Source organism: Ursus arctos, unplaced genomic scaffold, assembly GCF_023065955.2.
Source record: "Ursus arctos isolate Adak ecotype North America unplaced genomic scaffold, UrsArc2.0 scaffold_3, whole genome shotgun sequence".
NCBI lineage: Eukaryota > Metazoa > Chordata > Mammalia > Carnivora > Ursidae > Ursus > Ursus arctos.
In genome coordinates this window covers 8,857,247-8,880,164 of record NW_026622985.1, presented here as the reverse complement: position 1 = coordinate 8,880,164, position 22,918 = coordinate 8,857,247, and the positions used below count along the sequence as shown (strand labels likewise).

General features: G+C 52.3%; 1 protein-coding gene across 2 annotated transcripts; it reads left to right on the top strand.

Moving 5' to 3' along the window:
- The first annotated feature begins 10,737 nt into the window (after nucleotides 1-10,737).
- Nucleotides 10,738-14,961, top strand: IGFBP1 (insulin like growth factor binding protein 1). 2 transcript variants are annotated; one of them, XM_026502039.3, is made up of 4 exons: nucleotides 10,738-11,162; nucleotides 12,335-12,504; nucleotides 13,529-13,654; nucleotides 14,495-14,961. In XM_026502039.3, exons 1-4 carry the CDS (start codon nucleotides 10,820-10,822, stop codon nucleotides 14,624-14,626), a joined length of 771 nt encoding a protein of 256 aa, XP_026357824.1. In that variant the 5' UTR covers nucleotides 10,738-10,819; the 3' UTR covers nucleotides 14,627-14,961. The 2 variants fall into 2 exon arrangements, with proteins under 2 accessions (XP_026357824.1, XP_057160379.1); XM_057304396.1 differs by having other exon boundaries at nucleotides 13,529-14,961.
- The last annotated feature ends 7,957 nt before the right edge of the window (nucleotides 14,962-22,918 follow it).

Below are 22,918 nucleotides of genomic sequence, written 5' to 3'. Positions count from 1 at the left end.
GCAGTGGAGACCATCACCCCACCCTAGCACCCAAGGCAAGGCTGGTGTCCCCGTGTCACCGTGTCCAGAGGCAGGGAGCCGAGAGTCGGACTCCCAAAGTCCTTGGCGCTGTGAGAATCCTTCCCAGCCTTCATGGGGCAGTTGTCAGAACCCCTGCAGGACCCTAAGCGGCGCCTGATGGGCAGCCCTGTTGTGACCCGAACTGGCATTGGTGGCGGCTCCCAGGCGCATGCGCTGGCCGGTGCTGGGGCAGCCAGGGTGAGCTCCTCCCACCGCAAGCGTCTTCCTAAGTGGGACCGCGGGAGGGCAGGCAAGAAGGCGGTGCCCACCCGACCAGCATCTTAACGTATCTTTATTAAATAACAATTTAAAAAAATCTCGCCTGGTACAGTCCATCCTTTTCCAGATGGGGAAAGTGAAGGCCATAGTGGGGAAGAGTTTGGTTCCAAGTCCTGCAGTGAGCCAGGTGGGGCTGCCTTGATGACATCCCAGTGTCCTGTTGTTTCCTCTCTGTGTCAGGCCCTCTGAGGGTCCCTTGACCTCCTGGCAGCCGGGGGTGCCCTGCTCTCCTGACCCCAGAGTCGCCCTGGCCTCCTGGCACTCAGGCATATTGCTTTGAGTGTAGCATACGGCTCTTTTGTTTGTGTTTGTGGCTAAAAACAATTTCGAAATCTGCAGTGTGTGTCTAGGGTCACTTTAGTCGGGCACACCAACGTCATCTGTCACCAGCACCCTTCACTGCTGCCCTGGGCAGTCCTCTATGGGGGAAGCGTGGGCAGGCGCAAGGGCCCTGCCCGGGCTTGAGGCCAGCCTCCGGAGGAGTTGGCCCTATGCCCTGTTCCTGGTCCCTGCTGGGAGCCCAGCATGTTCCTGGAGAGGTGCTCAGGGAGGTGGTGTGCCCGGAGCTGGATGCCTTTCACTGTGCAGAGGCTGACTTCAGGCGGGGCTTGAATCCAAGGGGTAGACGCCCATGTGCCAGCTGGTCTACCCCACCGAAACCTGCATCGCAGTACAAATAATCCTCATGGTGCAGAGAAGTTCGGTTCAGAGCCTGGCTCTTGTTAGCCTCGCATGGGGTTAGCCAAACCTTGAAGATAGAAAAGGACCCAGCGGGGAGTATGCCTTCCATATGGGAACCATGCCTTCCATATGGGAACCAAGTAGCTCAGAGCCATACCTCCTCCATCTGGACCGAGCAGCCCAGGGGACAATACTCCTCTGGCTTTACCTCCCCAGGGCCAGGTGCCAGGCAGCTAAGGACACCCTATATAAGCTTAGAGACCACTGGGATTATTCAAGGTGGCCAATGCTAAGCTGCTCACACTGCCCTGCTCTGCTTTTCCCGTGGAAACCCCAGTAAGGGCTGTGGCCGGGACTCTCCCCTCCTCCTGCTTCTGCCTCCTGACCACCCCGGTGCCTCCCTGTGGCCCTGTGTGGAGTGCCATGCCTCCTGTCTGGAGGACCCAGAATATAATAAACTTTCCCTCTAAGCCCCATTCCTATCTAGTCCTATGTCCTATTGACTTTACTATCCTATACCCAACACATATGTTCCTAGAACAGATTCTATGCAACCAGTATGCTCAAGCTTGCGTTTGACTTCAGGTTATAAATAAGAGGCTAATGAGTGGTACTTTTTGTAAAGCACTACAAAAAAGAAAAAAAAAACCTGTGAATTTCATTAATAATCAAATAAGTGCAAAATATCATAGGACAAGTAATACTTTATTTTTTTTTATTTTTTTTTATTTTTTTTAAAGATTTTATTATTTATTTGACAGAGAGAGAGACAGCCAGCGAGAGAGGGAACACAAGCAGGGGGAGTGGGAGAGGAAGACGCAGGCTACCAGCAGAGGAGCCCGATGTGGGGCTCGATCCCAGAACTCCGGGATCACGCCCTGAGCTGAAGGCAGACGCTTAACGACTGAGCCACCCAGGCGCCCCAAGGACAACTAATACTTTAAATTTATTAACATTTGTAAAGATAAACTGTCAGAATACCTTCCAAAACAGAAAGCCATGTTTACTTGTGAATCCTACTAACATTCAAGAGAGAAATTATACCAATTCTTTACAATCTCTACCAGAAAATAGAAGCAGAGGAAATAATTCTTAGCCCATTCTTTGAAGCCAGCATTACCATAATACCAAAAACAGATGAAGACATTACAAGAAAGGAAAACTACAGAGCACAATCTTCCATGAACATAGATGAAAAAAGCCTCAACAAAATATTAACAAATCAAATCCAACAATGTATAAAATAATTATATGCCATGACCAAGTGAGATTTATTCCAGGTGTGAAAGGCTAGTTCAAGAGCAAAAATCATCCAATGTAACCCATCACATCAAGCTAAAGAAATATCACATGACCATATCAATAGAGGCAGAAAAACTATTTGACGAAATCCAATATACATTCATGATTAAAAACTCAGTAAACTATGAATACAGGAGAACTTCCTCAACTTGATAAAGAGTACCTATAAAAACCTAAGTAAAATCACAGTCAATGGTGAGAATCTTGAAGCTTTCCCACTAAGATCAAAACAAGATAAGGATGTCCCCTCTCACCAGTGCTTTTTAACATCATGGTGGGAGTCCTAGCTGATGCAATAAGAGAAGAATAGGAAATAAAATGTATACTGATTGGAAAAGAATAAACAAAATTGTCTTTGCAGGTGACAAAAAGAATCAATGAAAAAACTCCTGGAACTAATAAGTGATTAAAGCAAAGTTGCAGGATACCAGGATACAGAGTCAATCCATCTTGAATATACCGGCAATGAATAAGTGGAATTTGAAATTAAAAACATACCACTTACATTAGCACCCCCAAAATGAAATACTTGTGTGTAGGTATAACAAAATATGTACGAGGTCTATATGAAAAACTATTAGACTGTTGGATGATCTCACATAAGACCTGAGTAAATGGAGAGGTATCCCATGTTCATGGATGGGAAGACTCAATTTTTGTCAAGATGTCAGTTCTTCTCAACTTGATCTAGAAATTCAATGCGATCCCAATCAAAGATGCAGGATGTTATTTTGTAGATATTGATAAAGTGATTCTCAAGTTAAAAAAAGAGGCGAAAGACCCAGAATAGCCAACACAATATTGAAGAACGAAGTGAGAGGACTGACACTACCGACTTCAAAACTTACTGTAAATCTATGGTATTATAATAGATGAATCTATAGCATAGAGAGGGATATTGGCAATAATAGACAAACAGAGCAATGGAACAGCTGAGAGAACCCAGAAATAGACTCACATAGATATAGACAGCTGGTCTTGGACAAGCAAAGATAATACAATGGAGAGGTTATCTTTTAACAAATGGCAGCAGAACAATCGGATGTCCACATGTGAAAAAATGAACCTAGACACAGACCTTACACCTTTCACAAAAATGAAGTCAAATGGATCATAGGGTTCAGTATAAAATGAAAAACTATCAGCTCTTAGAAGACACACAGGGAAAAGCCAGATTGCCTCAGGTATGGTGATGAGTTTCCTTCTTTCTTTTTTTTTTTTTTTAAGATTATTTATTTATTTATTTGACAGAGACAGCCACCGAGAGAGGGAACAGAAGCAGGGGGAGTGGGAGAGGAAGAAGCAGGCTCCCAGCGGAGGAGCCCAATGTGGGACTCGATCCCGGAACGCCGGGATCACGCCCTGAGCTGAAGGCAGATGCCTAACAACTGCGCCACCCAGGTGTCCCTGGTGATGAGTTTCTTAAACGCCAAATGTGTGATCCACAAAAGCAAAACTGTAGAAGCCGGACGTCAGTATAATTTAGAACTTCTGATCTGTGAAAGAAAATGTAAAGAGAATAGAGGAAAAGTCACAGACTGGGAGAAAATATTTACAAAAGATGAATCTGATAAAGGACTGTCATTTAAAATGTTAAAAGAACTCTTAAAACTCAAAAACAAGAAAACAAACAACCTGATTAATAAATGGCCAAAGGCCTTAACGGAAACAGTCCCCAAAGAAGAAAAACAGATGGCAAATAAGCACATGAAAAATTGCTCCACATCATACGTCATCTGGGGAATGCAAGTTAAAACAAGGAGATATAAGTAAACACCTATTAGAACGGCCAAAAACAAGATACTATCAACACTAAATGGGGAGAAGCATGTGATGCCACTTGTGGTGTACATCGTGTGACCAGGGTGACGGCACCGCCCATTTCGTATATCATATCCACGCTGTGACAGAAGGGAGATACCTCCATGATGTCTGCTCTGTGATGTAGGGGAGACACCCCCATGCTGTCTGTGTTGTGATGTAGGGGAGACACCCCAGCATGATGTCCACACTGTCATGTAGGGGAGACACCCCCATGATGTCCACACTGTGATGTAGGGGAAACACTTCTGTGATGTCCACGCTATGATGTAGGGGAGACAACCCATGCATCCGTGCTGTGATGGAGGGGAGATAAGCCTATGATGTCTGCCCTGTGACATAGGGGAGACACCCCCATGATGTCCACGCTGTGATGTAGGGGAGACACCCCTGTGACGTCCACACTATAATGTAAGGGTGACACCCCAGCATAATATATTGGAGACTGTAATATAGGAGATGATCCCCACTTTTCTGCACCTCATCCTTGTCCTTTGAGCAGGTCACAGAATAGGCAGAGCTGTGTCATCTCCTGCCTGGTGGGCACCAGTGCAGCCCCTTGTTGCCACCTCTGGGGGTGGGGGATGTCCCACTGCTCCATGGGTGTTTCGTTGGTTTGAGGAGGGGATCCTGGCCATGGAGATTGACTAATGGGGCTGTAGACACATTAGTGAGTGGGTGCAGAAGGTGGCCCCAGGTCAGACATCAGAGCAGGGACCCCCCCCCCCACAACCCTGCCCAGGAGGTCCCGGGGCCAACCTGGTGGAGCATGCTCTCCTCATCAGAGTTATGGACACTTCTGTCCGTCTAACGAGACCACAGACCTCATCTCCAGGAGATGGTCATCAACGCTCAACCAAACGAATCCTGCCTGAGAGCCGAGCAGGGACCCGGGAAGGCTCTTCTGGTCACACCTTTTCCTTTCTACACAGGGCCATGAAGAGCAGAAATTGCTCGTGGGACTCCATCTGGGGAGCATGGGGACCAAGGTGGCTGTCTGTCGGCTCCTGCAGAGTTTTGTCCATCACCCACCTGCTGCCGTGACTCTCCTGACCATTGCCCCCTCCCCAGCTCTCCACCCTGGTTCTTGCAGGCTGGCCTGCAGCAAGAGTGGAGGGGGGTTTGCTGAGCCCGAGGCTCAAGCTGGAGCAGGCCTCGGGGTCCCCCGGGGGGGATGGGCACCTGATTCAGAGCTTGCCAGTCAGGGTCCGGGTGGGGCCGGGAATGTGCCTCTCTACCCAGGCCCCAGGTGACGTGAGGCTGGTCTAACCCATGACAGTTGGGCCTTAGTTTCAGGCGAAGGTCAAGGGAATGAACACATTCGGGCACCCCTATGTGTCTGGCACTTGGTGCCCCGACCCCAACAGCACCCTGGGGTGCGCACGTGGTTGGGTGCCTTCCCTCGCGGAGGGAAGCCCTGTCCTTTCCCGGGGCCCCTTGGACACCGGCCCTGGGCACCCCCCTGAGCTCCTGCGTCTAGGATCTGGGCTGTGTGGTTGAGACAGGAGCAAGGTTACTTCCCTGCTCAGATTAGCGGGGCAGAGGGTGTGCCTTCAGTGTGGGGACGGAGCCCTTTGTCACTTGGGGGACAGGGCAGCGGCCAGGCGCTTGCACGGATTTACATCATCCCCGATGTTGATCGAGGAACACGACACAACTTTTTTCTTGTTTTTTTTCCCCAGGTTAAAAACAGCTCCCCTTGGAGGGGCCTCTGGATTACAAACCTTTGAAGGTTTGACTTTGCCCTTGACCCTTGCATTGTTTTTTAGAGCTCCGATTGCCCAATTTCCCCACTGCTGGTGAGTAAGCGGACCCACCGGGTGACGGGATGGCCTGTGCGGTTTCATCATCTGGAGACGCCCCCGCCTCTGCCTGTAGCAGGTGTGGGGACACGCGCTGCTGCTCAGGATGGTGGAGGCGACGGCCCTTTTGTTCAGGGCTCCCAATGCCTTCTCACAGGCCAGGAAACTGAGGCCCAGGGAGGTAGTACGATGGACCAGGACATGGAAATCCAAGGTGCCAACACAGGCGGTCTACCCGGCCAGGCACCGCGCCTCCCTGACCTGCCCCTGTTCCCCTGAGTCCTAGACACAGCAGGTGACACCTGTCTCCGCAGCTCCTGCAGCCAAGGGCCGATGTGCGTGCGGTGTCAGGAAGGGACTGGCAGAGACACTGGGCATAGTCACGCCCACCCCTGAGGTCGCACGGAGGGACTTTCTGAGCCGGGAGCAGTGGTTTGCTCTCCCCTGCAGGTGGGGCGTGTACCCGGCAGGTGGGCGGGCATCTCTCTGTGCCTGGGGCTCCACAAGGACGATGCTCTTTCTTGCCTAGTAGATAGAACACACATTCTATACTCGGCACAGAAAACTTCCCCTATGTGCCCCCAAATTACCTTTCCATGCTGCCCCCCAAACACACCCCCGAGTACCCCCCTAAACTCACAGTTTGCGGCCCTCCCTGACATCAGATGCCTGCAGGCTTTGATTTGGGCCAAGTGGGCTTCACCCCAGATGGCGGTGCGAAGCCTTACCCCGTGAGATACTGGGAGGGTCTTCTGGCAACGCTGGTGAGCACGGCAGACGCCAGGTGCATAAGGCAGGTGTGTAAAACCCTGGCTCCCCAGCCCCCCACCACCGCTCTCCCTGTCCTGTGGCTCCCCATCACTGGTCAGATGGGCAGGGGTGCCCATTGGTATCCTGCGCAGGGGGCGGGGGCAGGGGGGCTCCGTGAGCCCCGCGCTACCCTCCCAGCCTGGCGGGAGACACACAGACAAGCAAAGGTTTACACGGCTCATTAGCATGGCCAATCCATCATGCCACACGCTTCGGGGACGCAGAGGAGCCACCAGCAAGGCTCCTCAGAGAAGAGGACGTTCAGGTGTGTCCCAAGGGTTGGCGAAGGGGCAGCAGGGAGTTCTGGGAGTCCCGATCCACACTGAGAAGATGTAGTCGAGCCGGGGAAAGTGTCCGTGGAGATGGAGATGGAGGTGAAACCGTGCACTGCTTCTCGAGGGACGGACCGGGCGCCCGGCCTTGGCTGTCTCCCCTCCAGCTGTGGTCCCGCGGGACCCTCCCTCCAGCAGCACCCCTCCCCATCCCGGAGCCAGCTGCCCTTTCCTTCCTGGAGACGTTTGCAAGCATGCCTGTGGACTGTTCTCCGTTCAGATCTCTGAGGGTGGGGCTGTGGCGCCCGTGTGGCTGGCCTGCATTCTGCCCCAGGGTCTGGCAGGCGGCCGGTGCCCGGCCTGAAGGGACATCAGCAGGATGGGCTCAGTGCTGGTCTCTGGTCTGCAGGCCTGCCCCCCTGGATCGTTCCTGAGCTCCTTCTGACCCCTGCACCCCTGGCCCTGCCTAAATCCTCCCATGCTGGCCCGAGCCCGAGGCACAGTATCTACAGCCTTCCGCTCCTGTTTCCCCCTGCTGTCACTCTAGCGTCCTGGCCGGAGAACACTGGGTCCTTCCCCGAACACACCGCCCCGTTCCTGGTTCCCTGCCTTACCCACTTGCCTGCACTGCGAGCCCATCCTCTGCTGTTTGGGAGGGCCTGCTTCCCCTCTGACACCTGCCTTGGCTGGCAGCTTCTGTGGGAAGGGCCCATGCATGGCTCCGTGCCCTCTGTCGTGCTGTTTGCTACCACACTCTGGACTCTCCAGGAAAGCGCTTATCTCCAGGACCAGCTTATAATCACCCCGGACGGGGCGTACCTCCTGCTAGATGCCATGGGTTAGCCCGTCCCCCTCACCCGGCCCACACTGGCCGAAGGCTGCAAGGATGGCCCCCACCCTCTGCATGTCCTCTGCGGGGGGAAGGACCCGGTGCGAGACGGAAGCTCGAGAACGTGCCCTGCGAGGGGCTGGGAGGAAGGGCCCTTGTTCCAAGGGGCGGCTGCTGGAGGGAGTCAGGGAGAGCCCTGGAAGAACGCGCTTACAGGGTGCATGGCAGGATGGTGGCACGGAGGGAGTGGGCAGGGGAGGGGGATGGAAATCCCGGCAGGAAGCACAGTAAGGAGGGCGTCAGGAGACCTGGCATGACTTTCTCTGGCGTGGGGTGGGGACACGAGGGCTGGACACTGAGCAGGAGTCCACAGGATTGGGGAGGCAGGTACAGCTCTGAGGGCACAACGTGCAAGTGAGGAGGGGCTCCCTGTAGCACGCACCACGCACCTAGGAGGGGTGACTGGGCCAAGCAGGCCTCTGACTGGGGGTCACAGAAGTCGAGGCACAGATTTGGGGGCATGGAAGGCCAGGCACCAGGGGCAGCAGGACCCAGGACTCATGGACGCCCTCAGGAGCAGCCACCCCCAGGACAGACAGACAGGCACGGCCCACAGAGGCCTCCAGGAGGAACTGCCCCATTTGTATTGTTGTGGCCAGAGAAGGGGAGAGCTCTCTCTCCGGTGTTTTGTTTGTGTCTAATGTGAGGCAAGCAGTGGAAACATTTGGGAAATCGATCTACATGGAGAGAAACTTCCACTACGTGCTGAACGAGCAAGACCTGGGGTGGGGGTGGGGGCCTCACCGGGCAAGTGCACGACAGGGTGAACTGTCCAGGGCTGTCACTGACCTGCACACAGTGGGCAGGCCCTGAGTGTTTACCCAACGATGCCCTCTTGCATGTGCGTCATTAAGGGACCATCTTGGGTGGACACACAGATCCTAAATGGAGGAAGTCAGAGGAAATTCAGAGCACAGATTCTCCTTTTGGAAATGAAATCGTTTAGGAACCTACACCACAAATAACGCTCAGCCAGTCCCTTCACCAGACACTGAACTTTACTCCGTAAAAATAATGACAAACATGATCTTGAACTTCCAGCTGCAATGATTTCTGCTGACCTTGTTTTGGTCGTAGCTGGAGCTGTGCTCAGGGATGGAGCAGAGCAGAAACCGAGGTGCTCACCCAAGCCACAGCCCCAGTGAGGTGGCTACAAATGGAGCTGTAAGTTCATTGTAATGTGGTTTCTCTTGAGATGGATAATAGACAGGACAATACAAGTACGATTACATGAAATAATGTAGTATTTACCAGATAATGTAAACCCAGAAAGATGGAGGTGTGAGCAGGGCAAACCAGTCCCTCCCTCAGTCCCTGATTTCACGTCCCTCCCCACCAAGGAGGCAGTGGTATCAGCATCTTATGTATTCCTCCCAAGATCGTCCATAAATTTAGAATCATGCTGACATGTATATTCATAGTATCTTTTTGTACACAAACTGCATATTTTGTACCTCCTCATTTTTTAAAAAATATTTATTTATTTGAGAGAGAGAGAGAAAGAGAGAGCACAAGCAGGGGAGAGGCAGAGGGCAGAAGGAGAAGCAGACTCCCCACTGAGCAGGGAGCCCGACGCAGGACTCGATCCCAGGACCCCGGGATCATGACTTGTGCTGAGGGCAGTTGCTTAACCGACTGAGCCCCCCAGGCGCCCCTGTACGTCCTCATTTTACTTCACTTGGAATTTATATTAAACTTGCAAAGCTTCACTAAATCTTGGAGATTTAGGCTGCCTCCTTTAGGGACCGTGTCCACGAGAGCACCAGCAGGTCCCAGGGACGAGCGGGCCCATTTCCCTCTGCCTTTAAAGGTACAATGACATTTTTCTTGCAACCCCAGCGAATATCCAAGAAATAGGAATTTTCACAAAGGAAAAAGACTCCTGATTAAACTTTGGTCTGATGGGGCGCCTCGGGGGCTCATTCAGTTGAGCGTCTGACTCTTGGTTTTGGCTCAGGTCTGATCTCAGGGTTGTGAGATCGAGCCTCCAGGCAAGCTCTGCGCTCAGCGGGGAGTCTGCTTGAGATTCTCTTTCTCTGCCCCTCCCCCCAGCTCTCCCTCTCTCTAAAATAAATAAATCAATCTTTAAAAAAATTGTTTTGGTCTGAGCCAGAAAGTCAGAGGAAGAAGCCTGGGGTCTGGGCTCCATTCTGCAGGGGTCTTGGACCTGTCTCTTCATGGACTCCGAGACCTGCTCTTCTCTGGAAGCCAGGGAACAAGGTCAGTCTCCGGAGGCTCTGGTGACAACGGGGAGCTTGGCGCCAGCCCTGGGGGGAGCTGCCCCTTTCCTTCCATCCTCCCTCCTGGGAAAGGCTGGATGTGTGCAGGTCTGGAGGCCTTCCGCCTGCAGAGGGAGAAGCAGTTCAGGGCTTTGCCACTGAAAACTGGCCAGGGGTCCCTCCTTTCCTCTCCCTGGGCCTTGGTTTCCCCTTTTGAAAACTCCCGGGGTGGGGGTTGACCTTGCCCCCCCATCTCTCCAGCTCTCCCTGGGTCTGCGGAGGAGGAGCCCGCTGCCCGCTGGGCAGGGGGATACCCCTCGAACAAAACAAGCGAGACCTGGCTGTGCGCTCCTGGTTCGAATTGCACTTTGGCTTCAGGTGAGAGGCTTAACAGGACAAACACAGTCGGAAACCCGGACCAGTACCCCTCCCTCCGCCCACCATTTGCGCAGGCCCTTGGACGCAGGAGCAAAACAAACTTTTTTTTCAAACTTATTTTGAACACCAGCCACAAAGCACGCAGCGCTGGCAATCATTAACCGCCCGTTCAAGGGGGCGGGGAGGGCGGTCTGCACCCTTTATAAGGCGCGCGCGACTCCCGGCGAGCATCGGCTACCTCGCAAGCACCGGCTCCGCAGCCACCGCTCGAAAGCGCACCAGCGTCCGTCCGCCGCACCTGCTCAAATGATGCCTGAGGTCCCCGCTGCCTGCGCCTGGCCGCTTCTGCTCCTGCTGGCTCTGCAGCTGGGCGCGGCCGCTGGAGCCCCCCAGCCATGGCACTGCGCGCCCTGCTCCCCCGAGAAGCTCGCTCTCTGCCCCCCGGTGCCCGACTCCTGCGCTGAGCCCGCCCCGCCCGCCAGCTGCGGCTGCTGCCCGATGTGCGCCCTGCCAGAGGGCTCCGCCTGTGGAGTGGCCACTGCGCGCTGCGCCACCGGGCTCAGCTGCCGAGCGCTGCCAGAGGAGCCCCGGCCGCTGCACGCCCTCATCCGCGGCCAAGGCGTCTGCAGGCCCAGCGATCCCGCGGCAGGTAGGACCCTACCCCCCACGGGGTGCCCTCCCCCCCAAGACAGATTGCGGTGGCGGGGGGGAGGTTGTCGAGAATGGCCAGTGTGGAGCAAACCCACCCAAGTCCAGCGCTTGGAGGGGAATGGATCTTTGGTCACTTAGATGAGCCTCATCATTTCATGGTCCTGCGACAGGTGCCCAGGAGAGGGGAGGAGAGGTGGGCGGGCTCACACAACTTGGTGGGAGAGCTGGGGAGAGGGGCCCAGACCTGGACCACAGCCCACTGACCTGTGGCAACCCAGACCCATGAGAGAGGAGGGAGGCCATGGGGGCGCCCTGGCAGTGCAGCTGTCAGTGGGGCCTGGCCCTCCTTTCTGCTGCTAAGTAGGCAGCCCCCCGGGGCGAGAGCCTCTCGGAAGGCCTGGGATGGGAATCCCTAGGCCCCAGGGCAGGTGTTCGGAATGTCCTTTGTAATGGACTTCTGTGGAGACGGCGGAGCTTGCCCACTTTACCAAGCACGAGCAAGTGTCAGCAGAGGCTGTAAACTTCACTTGCCTTCATTGCGATAGAAAAACAGTATTTGATGTGTGTGTCGCCCCTAAGGACAGTCAGATCTTTGCTGAAATTCACAGGGCTTTATTTGTGATGCGAAGCAGAGGAAATACCTCTCCCTCTACCCCCACTCCCTACCTCCCCATCCGCCGGGTGGCTGCCTTGTCCTGTGTCATTCTTGGAGGAATCCTGCGGTTCCATGGCCTGGTAGGGAATCTGCCAGAGCGCGTGACCCTTGCAAGGAGGGACACAGTGTTCCGGCTGGTTCTCTGCCTTCAGAGTCAGTAAAATGGGGTCATCTCAAGGTCCTCAAAGGAGTTGGATCCCCAGGGCCCCCTCAGTAAAGCTAGCTCTCTGTGACTCTGTCCACGCACCGAATTCAAATGTGCACACGGCTTCACTCTCCTGCTCCTTTAGAAGCAAAAACACAGGGTATCCTTGCAAGACCCCCAGCTTACGAAATTGCTCTTGGGTCATCTGACTTCCCGGACACTGTCCGAGGCTCTGTTAAAGAGCTAGTGGGCAAAACTCAGGGTCAACTTGACCACCCTTCTGCCCCAGCCTGGATTCTCGGGCCACTCCCAGGGGGCAGTTGCAGAAGCTTGGGGAGGGCTCATGGGTCTGCGGTGCTGCCTTTTTCAGATGCCAAGGAGTCCTCGGAGAGCTCGGAGATCACCCAGGAGCAGCTCCTGGAGAATTTCCATCTGATGGCCCCGTCTGAGGAGGACGTGCCCATCCCCTGGAATGCAGTCAGTAGTTACAGGATCATGAGAGCTGGGTATGCCTCGGACACAGACTCCGACAAGTTGAAGGTAAGGCCCTGGGGCAGGTGCCAAGCAGAACTGGTGGGCTTCCCCCGGGGCCCGAAGGCCTGGGAACGAATGCTTTCCTCCCCAAGGCCTCCTAGACAGATGTTTCCCACCCCAGCTTTGTCCAGCTTTTCCGCAGGGACTTTGAGGAGGGGACCCTGTTAGGTGGAAAGCCAGGTCCTCTGCTGTGTAGCTTCAGATGTGTGTCTTTCACCCCGCCCTACAGCTCAGCCCCCGACTTTACAGCGCTCCCCCAGGACCCCTGCTCCCCCCCCTTGCTAAAAACTGTGATCAGATATGCATCACATGACATTTACGATTTTAATCATTTTACAGTATAGTTCTGTGGCATTAATTCTGCAATCATTGCTGCCATCCATCTCGAGAACTATTTTATTGTCCCACCCTGAAACTCTGTCCCCCACTAAATGCTAATTCCTCTGTCCTGTCCGATTTGACGGCTTTTTTAATCCTACCACTTGAGGGCGACCGAGAATCAAAGTTGGAGAGATGGGCGGGTTTGTGAGGAAAAAGAGAGAAAATGGTCCCCACAAGCGTGAGCCCCCAGAAAAGTGGGGGTCTGACCCATTTCCTGGACACTTCAGGATTTTGTCTGCACATGATGACCAATGGAGAAAAGCTCATTCTTATCTCCAAGTAGCCGGATGGATGACTTAATCTCGCTTGATCTGGCTTCTATGAAATGATGGCATAAAGGAAAGGGGGTTCACAATCTCGAAGTCTCAGCTGCTGGAAGGGCTATGTGCTCCTTCCTGGCAGATGGTTAGGGCGAAGTCCCCACAGGGCAGAGGCGGAGGGGAGGACCCAGGGGGATGGGGAGCTCTGGTCTCCCTGTAGGAGTTTAGCCAATGTTCAGGGAGGGTGGGTGTGCCTGCCATTCATCTCAACAACTCCCACAGACACTCACCCCCTCCTCACCCCCAGAGCCCCACAGAGCTGCTCCCGCCAGTCCTGTTTAGGTGGACAATTCTCTTTTCCTTGTCATTGATCACAAATGCTCTTCTAGGAGCCTTGCCGGCGAGAGCTCCACAGGATACTGGCACAACTGGCGGAGGAACATCAGTCGCCTAGGCATCTTAACAATTTCTACCTGCCCAACTGCAACAAGAATGGATTCTATCACAGCAGACAGGTGTGCACCTTGCCCAGGGGCATCCTCGCAGGGACAACCCCTGCTGTGCCATCCCTGCAAAGCCACCCTTTCCTCAAACAGGGCGTCAGGTCCCTAATATGCACTGTAAAGCCCCCAGCTGGCCACATTAAGTAAGAGGCACCCCTCTGGGACTAGGGGCAGGTAGCCCCTGGGAGACTGCAGACCAGCTCGGTGATCTCGGCTGGCGGGAGACCCCTGCCCTTGGCCAGGGGCTCTGGCTCAAGCGCGACCCTGCCGCTTGGCCAGCCTGAGCTGGTGGGCGATAGGTCCCTCATGCTCCAGATCTGTTCCCTGTCTGTCCCGCCAGAGGAAGGGGATCGCTCTTCTTAGGAAAGCGAGTGTCTCCTCGGACCTCTCTCACTGCTCTCCTCCCCGCAAAGGGAAACAACCACCTTACAAATGAGATCAGAACCAAACCAACGCTCAATTTTGAGGAGCTCCTTAGGACTCAGTGAAGCACAGGGTCTGGGGGGTATAAGCAGGGGAAATAGGATGAGGCCATGGTTTCCTGATGAGGCGTCTGCCCCGGGAGTCCAAGGTGATGGCGGCCACACATGGGACGTGCTCGCTCCGGGCTCAGCAGTCTGCTGTTGGGGCCACAAGCCAGACAGCTGTGCATACATGCGGCCATTAAACACATGCACATTGTCCTCATCAACTGGACACTCTGCCTTAGTCTCTATTTTACAGGGAGAACTGTGGGCGGGTGTGTTGGGCGTGCCCTCCTCGGCCAAGGTCACTGGCGGCTCAGAGCTCCGCCTCCTCCCAGCTTCGCCGGGGCTGCTCCTGACTTGCGCTCTGTCTGTCTTGCCTCTGCAGTGTCGGACGGCCACGGACGGCCAGCGAGGGGTCTGCTGGTGTGTCTACCCCTGGAGCGGGGAGAGGATCCCGGGGTCCGTGGAGGTCAGAGGCGACCCCAACTGCAATCAATATTTTGCCATGCACAGCTGAGAGCATGTGCCCTGTCATCTGTCCCTTCACAGGAAATATTTAAGTACATAGCATATTTATAGCCTAGAAATCATACACACTTATCTATATATATATATGTATATGTGTGGGAACCACTTTTATACGCCACATACTGGTGGACACATACATCTGTAGTTTATTTATTCACTGTACATGTATTTTCTCGACACAGTCCCTGTGCTGTGTTACTTTGTAAATCATGAAACCTGTCACGTGGCACTGGGTGTAAATATTGATTCGTAGCTCCTCAAAGCTCCCTGCCTCGGGTTCTAAAGAGCAGGGAGAAATAAAGCCTGGAAAATGCAGACCTGAAATGTGTAGCAGCTGCTTTTTTTCCAAGTGACTTCACAGGACGCTGGAGAAGGACTCCCTCTGCAGCCACAGATCCGAGTCTGTGTAAACACGCAGGGAGAGTCACCTGGGGATGACGGGACCAGGGCGGATGTGGCCACGTTGCTCTGAGTTCCGGGCGAGTGGGCTGTGTTGTCAGGAACACCTGCAAGGTGCAGACGTAGTGGGCATCAATTCTCCACCTGGGAGCACTGAGACTGCCGTGGATGTGGCCTGAATGTCCCCTCCTTGTTTCTGAAATCCCTCTGCTGCGCTCCCTTCTCACACAGCTTTGGTGTTGCAGGCTCCCAGCCCTGCTGCTGGCACTTCTGCCCTTCCCCCTACCCCCCACTTCCCCAACCTGGGTCCTAACTTCTCATGACTCACCCCTTCTCTACCTCTGTGAGCAGGATCTTAAACGCGGAACACAAGCGTTTGTGACACGAAGTGTTCCTTCATTTGCACCTCACCCTCGCCTGCCTCTGTCCTTGGCAGGGCTCGACGGTCTCTAGGTGGGCACCTGCTTGCCCCTTCTGTTTCGATGGCTGAGCTCTGAGTTCATGGGGCTTCTCTGCTCCTTGGAACCCTTATTCCTTCAACTAGTCCTTGCTCGCTCTTCCCGAGGCTGTCCTGCTGACTATTCTTTCCACATCTTTCCAGGGATGGATGTCTCATCCATCCCAGTGGTCCCACCTGGCCTCTTGGCTGCCTCCACCCCATCTCCTGGGTGCACCCTACCTCGGCTGTGGGAAAAGTCAGAGTCTCCCCATCTCACACCCCCCCCCACCCTCCACAGTCTGGGCTCCAGCTCCCCATCTTGGGTCTCTCCTTTCACCCTTTGACCCATGCCTGCTGTTCCCTCTCTGCCAAGCCCCCAGGAGTGGCCTGGGAACTCAAAATCCAGTATTATAAAATCTTAAGACTACGGACACAAACTCTTCAACAAAATACTAGTAAACTGAATCCAGCAACATATTAAAATAATCATTCACCGAGCGCCTGGGTGGCTCAGTCGGTTAAGTATCCAACTCTTGATTTCAGTTGTGAGATCAAGCCCTGCGACGGGCTCCATGCCGAGCATGGAGTCTGCTTAAGATTCTCTCTCTCCCTCTGCCCCTCTTCCCTTCATGTGTGCATGTGTTCTCTCTCTTTCTCTCTTAAAAGAAAATCATTAACCATGACCAAGTGGGATTTATCTCAGGAATGCAAGGTTGTTCTAATGTCCTAACACAAATTAATGTAATAAATCTTATCAATAGAATAAAACCCCCAAAATCACATGGTCATCTCAAGAGACTCAGAAAAAGCATTTGATAATATCCAATACCCTTTCATGGTAAAACAAAACAAAACAAATCTCAACAGACTAGGAATAGAAAGAACTTCCTCAAGCTGACTAAAGGGATCTAGGAAAATCCCACAGATGACAATGAATTTAATGGGGAAGTTCTGTGTGCCTTCCCGCCACCCCCACCCCACAGACGGGGAGAGCAGACAAGGATGGCTTCTCCCACCACTTCTTTTCAACATTGTACTAGAGGTTCTATCAGGCAAGAAAAATAAAAGGCATTCAGATAAAGGAAAAGTAGAACTATCTCTATTTGAAGATGATGTGATCTTACCTATAGAAAATCCTAGGCAATCCACTAAAAGACTATTCAAGTCTATTCAAGTTAGCAAGGTTGCAGGATACAATATCAATATATAAAAATCAATCGTATTTCTATATGTTTACAATGAACAACCCAAAAAGAAAATTAAGAAAATAATTTCACTCATTTTTTAACATTAAAAAAATAAAATACTTGGTAATACACTTAACAAAAGAAGTACAAAAGAAAAACTACAAAATATTGTTGAAAGAAATTAAAGAAGGTCTAAGTAAATGGAAACATACCATGTTCATGGAACAGAAGGCCTGACATTGTGAACATTAAACACCCTGAACTAACCCACAGATTAAATGCAACCTTTTTCAGAATCTTAGCTGACTTCTCTGTAGAAAGTGACAAGTTGACTTCAAATTTCATACGAAATTGCAAGGGATCTAGAATAGCCCAAACAATCCTGAAAAAAGAACAAAGTAGAAGGACTCACGCTTCCTGATCGCAAAACTCACTCAAAAAAATGGTAATCAAACAGTGTGTTACTGGAGTAAGGATGGACATATAGATCAATGGAATAGAATCAAAAGTCCATTAATAGCCCATACACTGCTGATCAGCTGATTTTCAATGAGGGTTGGAAGACCATTTAATGAGGATAAAATAGTTTTTTTTCAACAAATGGGGCTGGGGAAACTGGATAGCCACATGTGAAAGAATGAAATTGGACCCCAACTTCACACTATATAAAAGATTAATTCAAAATTCATAAAGAGGTAAATGTAATAGCTAAAAATATAAAATTCTTAGAAGAAAACATAGGGGTAAATCTTCATGACTTCGGATTTGGCAAAAGATTCTTAGATATGACACCAAAAACACAAGTGACAAAACTAAAAAAAGATAATCAAATTTTATCAAGATTAAAAACTCATGTGCTTCAAAGGCCACCATCAAGAAAGCAAAAGGACCACCTGCAGAATGGAAGAAAATATTTGCAAATTACAAATCTGACAATACTGGTACCTAGAATATGGAAGGAACTCTTGCAATTCAGTCGTATAAAGACAAACAACCCAATTAAAAAATGGGCAAATTGTATGAACAGACATTTCTCCAAAGAAGACATGCAGTCACTAAGCACATGAAAAGATGCTCACTGTCATTAGTCATCGGGGAAATGCAAATCAAAACTGCAATGAGACACCAATTTGCACCCATTACAACGGCTGTAATCAAAACATCAGGTCACGAGTGCTGGTGGGGATGTGCAGAAATCCCCTCATACTCTGTCCTCATACTCTGCTGGTGGGAATGTAAAATGGTGCCACTACTTTGGAAAATAGTCTGGCCATCCTTCAAATGATTCCACATCAATTTACCATAGGACCCAGTTATCCCACTTCTAGGGATATATCCAAGATACATGAAACATACGTCCATGCAAAAACTTGTACACAGATGTTCTAGATGCATTATTTATAATGGCTAAAAGGTAGAACTAGTCCAAATGCTCATCAGTGGATGAATGGATAAATACAATATCGTGTATCCATACCATGAAAATATGACTTGGCCATAAAAAAGAGTGATACATGCTACAACCCGGATGGACCTTGAAAACAGTACGCTCGGTGAGCACGACCTGTCACAAATGACGTCCCATTACGGGATTCTGTGAACGTCCAAAATCGGGAAAGCCACAGAGATGGAAAGGGATGACTGATTGCTTAGGGCTCGGATGAGGGGCTGGTGGACAACAGCTAATGGGTATGAGCGTTCTTTTTTTTTTTTTTTTTAAGATTTTATTTATTTATTCGACAGAGAGAGAGACAGCCAGTGAGAGAGGGAACACAAGCAGGGGGAGTGGGAGCGGAAGAAGCAGGCTCATAGCGGAGGAGCCTGATGTGGGGCTCGATCCCAGAACGCCGGGATCACGCCCTGAGCCAAAGTCAGATGCTTAACTGCTGTGCCACCCAGGCGCCCCGTGGGTATGAGCGTTCTTACTCAGTGATGGAAATATTCTGAAAGTGAGTGAGGATGATGCCACATGTTGGTGAATACACTCAAAGCCACGGAATTGCACCTTTTTTTTTTTTTTAAAGATTTTATTTATTTATTTGACAGAGAGACAGCCAGTGAGAGAGGGAACTCAAGCAGGGGAAGTGGGAGAGGGAGAAGCAGGCTCCCAGAGGAGGAGCCTGATGCGGGGCTCGATCCCATAGCTGGGATCACGCTCTGAGCCAAAGGCAGACGCTTAACTACTGAGCCACCCAGGTGCCCCACAGAACTGCACCCTTTAAATGGGGGCATTGCATGGTATGGGAAATCTATCTCAACAAAGCTGTTAAACGATTTTCTGGGGGCAGAGGTTATGCTGGATTCGAGGAACCGGAAGAGCAGGTGGAGTCGTGGAGAGCTAGCGACTCCCCAAGTCGCCCATGCTTGCCCGCTCCAGCCTCTCTCCCTCCTGTCTTGAGCCCATTCTAACCAACTGCGACGATTCATCAGAATCCCTGGTTGACAACACACTCCTGTTATGGGTCTGCATTTGGCTCTCTTATTATTTGTTCTATTTTTAATAATGCAGTAAGGATCCATGGTTTCACCCACCAACTTGAAAACCACAATTCTGACAATTACTTAGAGGAATGCGTGGCTCCTTTCTTCACCTTGGATATAGTTGTATCTCATTTACACTTACTTTTTAAAGTATTTTTTTTAAGATTTTATTTATTCATTAGAGAGAGAGCATGAGCAGGGGGAGTGGCAGAGGGAGAGGGAGAAGCAGACTCCCCACTGAGCACCGAGCCCAACGTGGGCCTCGAACCCATGACCCTGAGATCATGACCTGAGCTGAAATCGAGAGTCAGACACTTAAGCTACAGAGCCACCTGGACACCCCTTAACAGTTTTTATAGTGTTGAATTTTGTCAACTGTTCTTGATGTCTGCATTAATTAAAGTATCTCTTTTTATCTTTAGTATACTCATGTGATTAGCTACATTTGCTCTGTTTGTAGAGTTTCTAATTTTAAATTATTTTGTATGCCTGGAATGAACCCAAGTTGGAAATGGCATAATACCTTTTATATGAACCATGGGATTTTGATTTAGTAACAATTTCCTTGGGATTTTTATATCGATGAGCACAATAGGTGGGTACTTTGTCTTTTGTCTTTGTGTGGTTTTGGCTTTGGGGTTATACTCCTTTTGTAGGATGAATCGGGGTTTTTATAGCTTCTTAAAAAGTTCTTGTTGTTTGGGACGCTCTGTTCCTCGCACATTTAGTAGGACTCGTGAGACCATTTGGGCGTGGCATTTTCTTTGAGGGAATATTTTAAACCAGTCCTTTAAATGCTGTCACAATTACAAGAATCTTCAGGCTTCCGATTTGTTCTTCAAAATTATAACTTCTATGGAATCTTATGTTAATTTTGGTTCCTCTTTATGTTTCTTGTTCTTACTTTGTAATATGATACCTTCTCTCCGCTCTTCAAACCTATGCGGGAGGGACAGTTAGGATTTTGTTTCCAATGGAAATGATCTGCTTCTTTGTGTGTCTTTTGATACAATTGTGCTGCTCAGAGGTCTTGCAGCTTGTGAACACACGTTGCCCAGGGCACCAGCGACCCCTGCAGTGTGGGTCTGTGTCCCCACCAGAAGCTTATGGCACAGGTGCCGTGAGGATGGGGCCGAGGGAAAACGTCCAGAAGGGACACCCCGAGCTTGAGGCCCATCACTGCCCTGACTGACTTCACTCCTTTAGGACACCTGTACCAGGTGTCTGTGCGGCCGTGGGGCAGGTGCTGATGGTTCCCAAGCCATGGAGGGGCACTGGTGGGGGCAAAGGGACAGCAGCCCCTTTCCTGGAGGTGGACGCTGCAACGTCACTGGTCTGGCCGACTCCTGCCCCATAACGTGACTTGGGGCACCCCCCTTTAAAATAGCCTCAGGCTGCCAGCTCCCCAGGGGCTCCTCACTGTTTCCAATGACCTTGACATTGTCCTTAGGACCCCTCCATGGCTGCCTGGAGGGACATGCCTGCAGGTGTCTCCGTGTTAACCGCATGGAGATCCTGGTGTCCTCCCGTTTGCTTCTTCAGCTGGAATGCCACCTTGGATCGCTTATTCTATGTCTTCTTCAGTCCCCACAATCCAATCCGCAAATACGGGGCCCTGTGTTCCAAATATGCCCTGAGTGCACCGTCCGAGACTCCCAGGGGCAGCAGGGATCTGGGGCAGCCCAGTTACCTCCCCATCCACTCAGTGCTGATGCCAGGGCTTCTGGGGTCCCTCACCTGGCGCCTGCCTGCACCTGCCACCTCCACCCACGGATGTCAGGTGCGTCTGGCTTGCCGTGGCCCCAGCGTCGGGTGGCTGCTCCCTGGCGTCCTTGGGTCCCACTGGAAAGCCACTCCCACGAGGCCTTCCTTGACCAGCTCCCACAGTAAAAGCAGACAAGGAAAGGGAATGAGAGGAAGGCACCTGGGGCAGGCGTTCCACACCCAGGGGTGGTTTGTGTGCAGTGCTCGCTCCTCCCCAGCCCTGTGTCCCCCTCCCGAGCCTGCTGCCTCCTTCCTCCACAGGAGCAGTGGTTTTGCACGTTTTGTGAACTGCCTGTGGGCCTGTCCCAGAACAGACAGGGTGGAAAGGCAACCCTGGTTGAACTGGGGGCCTGGAGGGGGGTGCAGGCCACTTCCCAGGTTGGGGACAGTGCTAGACTGTGGGGGGGCGGTTAGCAGTGGAAGCCTGCGACCCCCAGCAGCGCAGGCTCCTTGTTCAGGCTCCAGAGCGACGGGCGGTGGGCCGGCTAGATGAACAGCAGGCTTTCCTGTAGAAAAAGGAACACACTCTTGTCGCTGCAGGAATGGCTGCCGCTGGAATGAAATGGAATAAAATAAAGACATCGTCTACATTCGCACAACCAGGGCGGACGCTGTGCCGTGTTTCCTTCTAGTTGTGTGCATGTGTGTGCACGTCTGTGTACACGTGTGCGTGACTGCCTCTGCGTGTGTGCCTGTGAGTGCAAGTGTGTGTGCGTGGGCGAGTGTGCATGTGCATGCGTGTGAGTGCGTGAGTGTGCCTGTGTGTGTGTGCACGCCGGTGTACATGCGTGCCTGTGTGTGCGTGAGTGCATGAGGTGTGCATATGTGTGCACACCTGTGTGCATGTATGCACGTCTGTACATGCATGTGTGCGTGCACCTGTGTGCGTGCGCGCCCGTGTGAGTGTGTGTGTGGGCACGTGGGTGTGTACACAGTACAACGGCGTCTGCTCTCATGTTCACCCACATGGAGCATTTTTCCATATCGCCGACATCAACGACAGGGTGGGTGACATCACACTCCTTTCTAAGGAACGTGGTTCAGTTGACAATGTCCTGGTGCCACGTGCGGGCCTCCAGCGCTGCGTTCAGGCGCGTGTCTGGGAGGAGAGCTGGGTCCCAGGAGTCCGGCCATATGAGCGAGACTCTCTGGACAGCTTACCATGGCGGAGAAGCCTCTTCCGTGATGTCCTCCTCAACACTGGTGACTGTCATGCTTCTGCGTGTGGCTGGCTAGTCAGACCCGGGAAACCCCGGAGAGCCGCCAGAGCAGCTGTGTTCCTCGGGCCCGGTGACACACACACCCTGGCACGCTCATTTCTGTGTGTGTATTTGGGGGATGGCGGTTGGGGACATGTGGTATGGGGGATGGAGGGGATCCCAGGGGCTAGTGGGGAGAAGAGCCGGGAATGTGCAACTTCACGTGTTTATCAGTCATTTATCAGTTGTGACAGGAGGGCAGGGAGAAGGAAAGGGGTCCAAGGCCAGTGGGGGTTAGGGAGCGCACAGGATGCCACGCTCGCAAGGTCAGAATCACACGCGGCTCTCACCTGCAGGGGCTTTAAAGGACCTGCTGCACTCCAGTCCCGGATGCCCAGATGCCTGCCAGACTCATGCACCCCAAGCACCCCACGGCCCCCCAGCACCTGCTGCCCCCATGGCCCTGCTCTGCTCGCCGGCTCCCTCCCTCCTCTGGGTCAGCACTTGGCAGGCACAGCCCCTCCCCCTGGACCATGGCTTGTCCCACACTCCTCCTCCTTTGTTCTATGACCTTGGGACCTCGAGGCCAGCGGGCAGGGCTCTGCAGGACAGACCCATCTCAGATGCTTCTTTCGAGGGTCAGTTACGGCTCTGAACGGGCCATCCTGTGACAGGTTTGTCATCCATGCCGCACAATTATGCCAGGGCTGCCAAGACGGGAGCCCACCCAGCATCCTCCAGGTCTCCCTCTCCTCCTGCCTCATCGGCTGCCCTCCAAGCGGAGGGGCGAAAGGGCCACAGGAGAGGTGGTC

Bases quoted from the DNA above. Each gene is read 5' to 3' on its own strand.
- IGFBP1 (XM_057304396.1), top strand. From the start codon at position 10,820: ATGATGCCTGAGGTCCCCGCTGCCTGCGCCTGGCCGCTTCTGCTCCTG. The intron at 11,163-12,334 runs GTAGGACCCTAC...TGCCTTTTTCAG, and splicing joins GCCCAGCGATCCCGCGGCAG to ATGCCAAGGAGTCCTCGGAG. The intron at 12,505-13,528 runs GTAAGGCCCTGG...ATGCTCTTCTAG, and splicing joins CAGACTCCGACAAGTTGAAG to GAGCCTTGCCGGCGAGAGCT.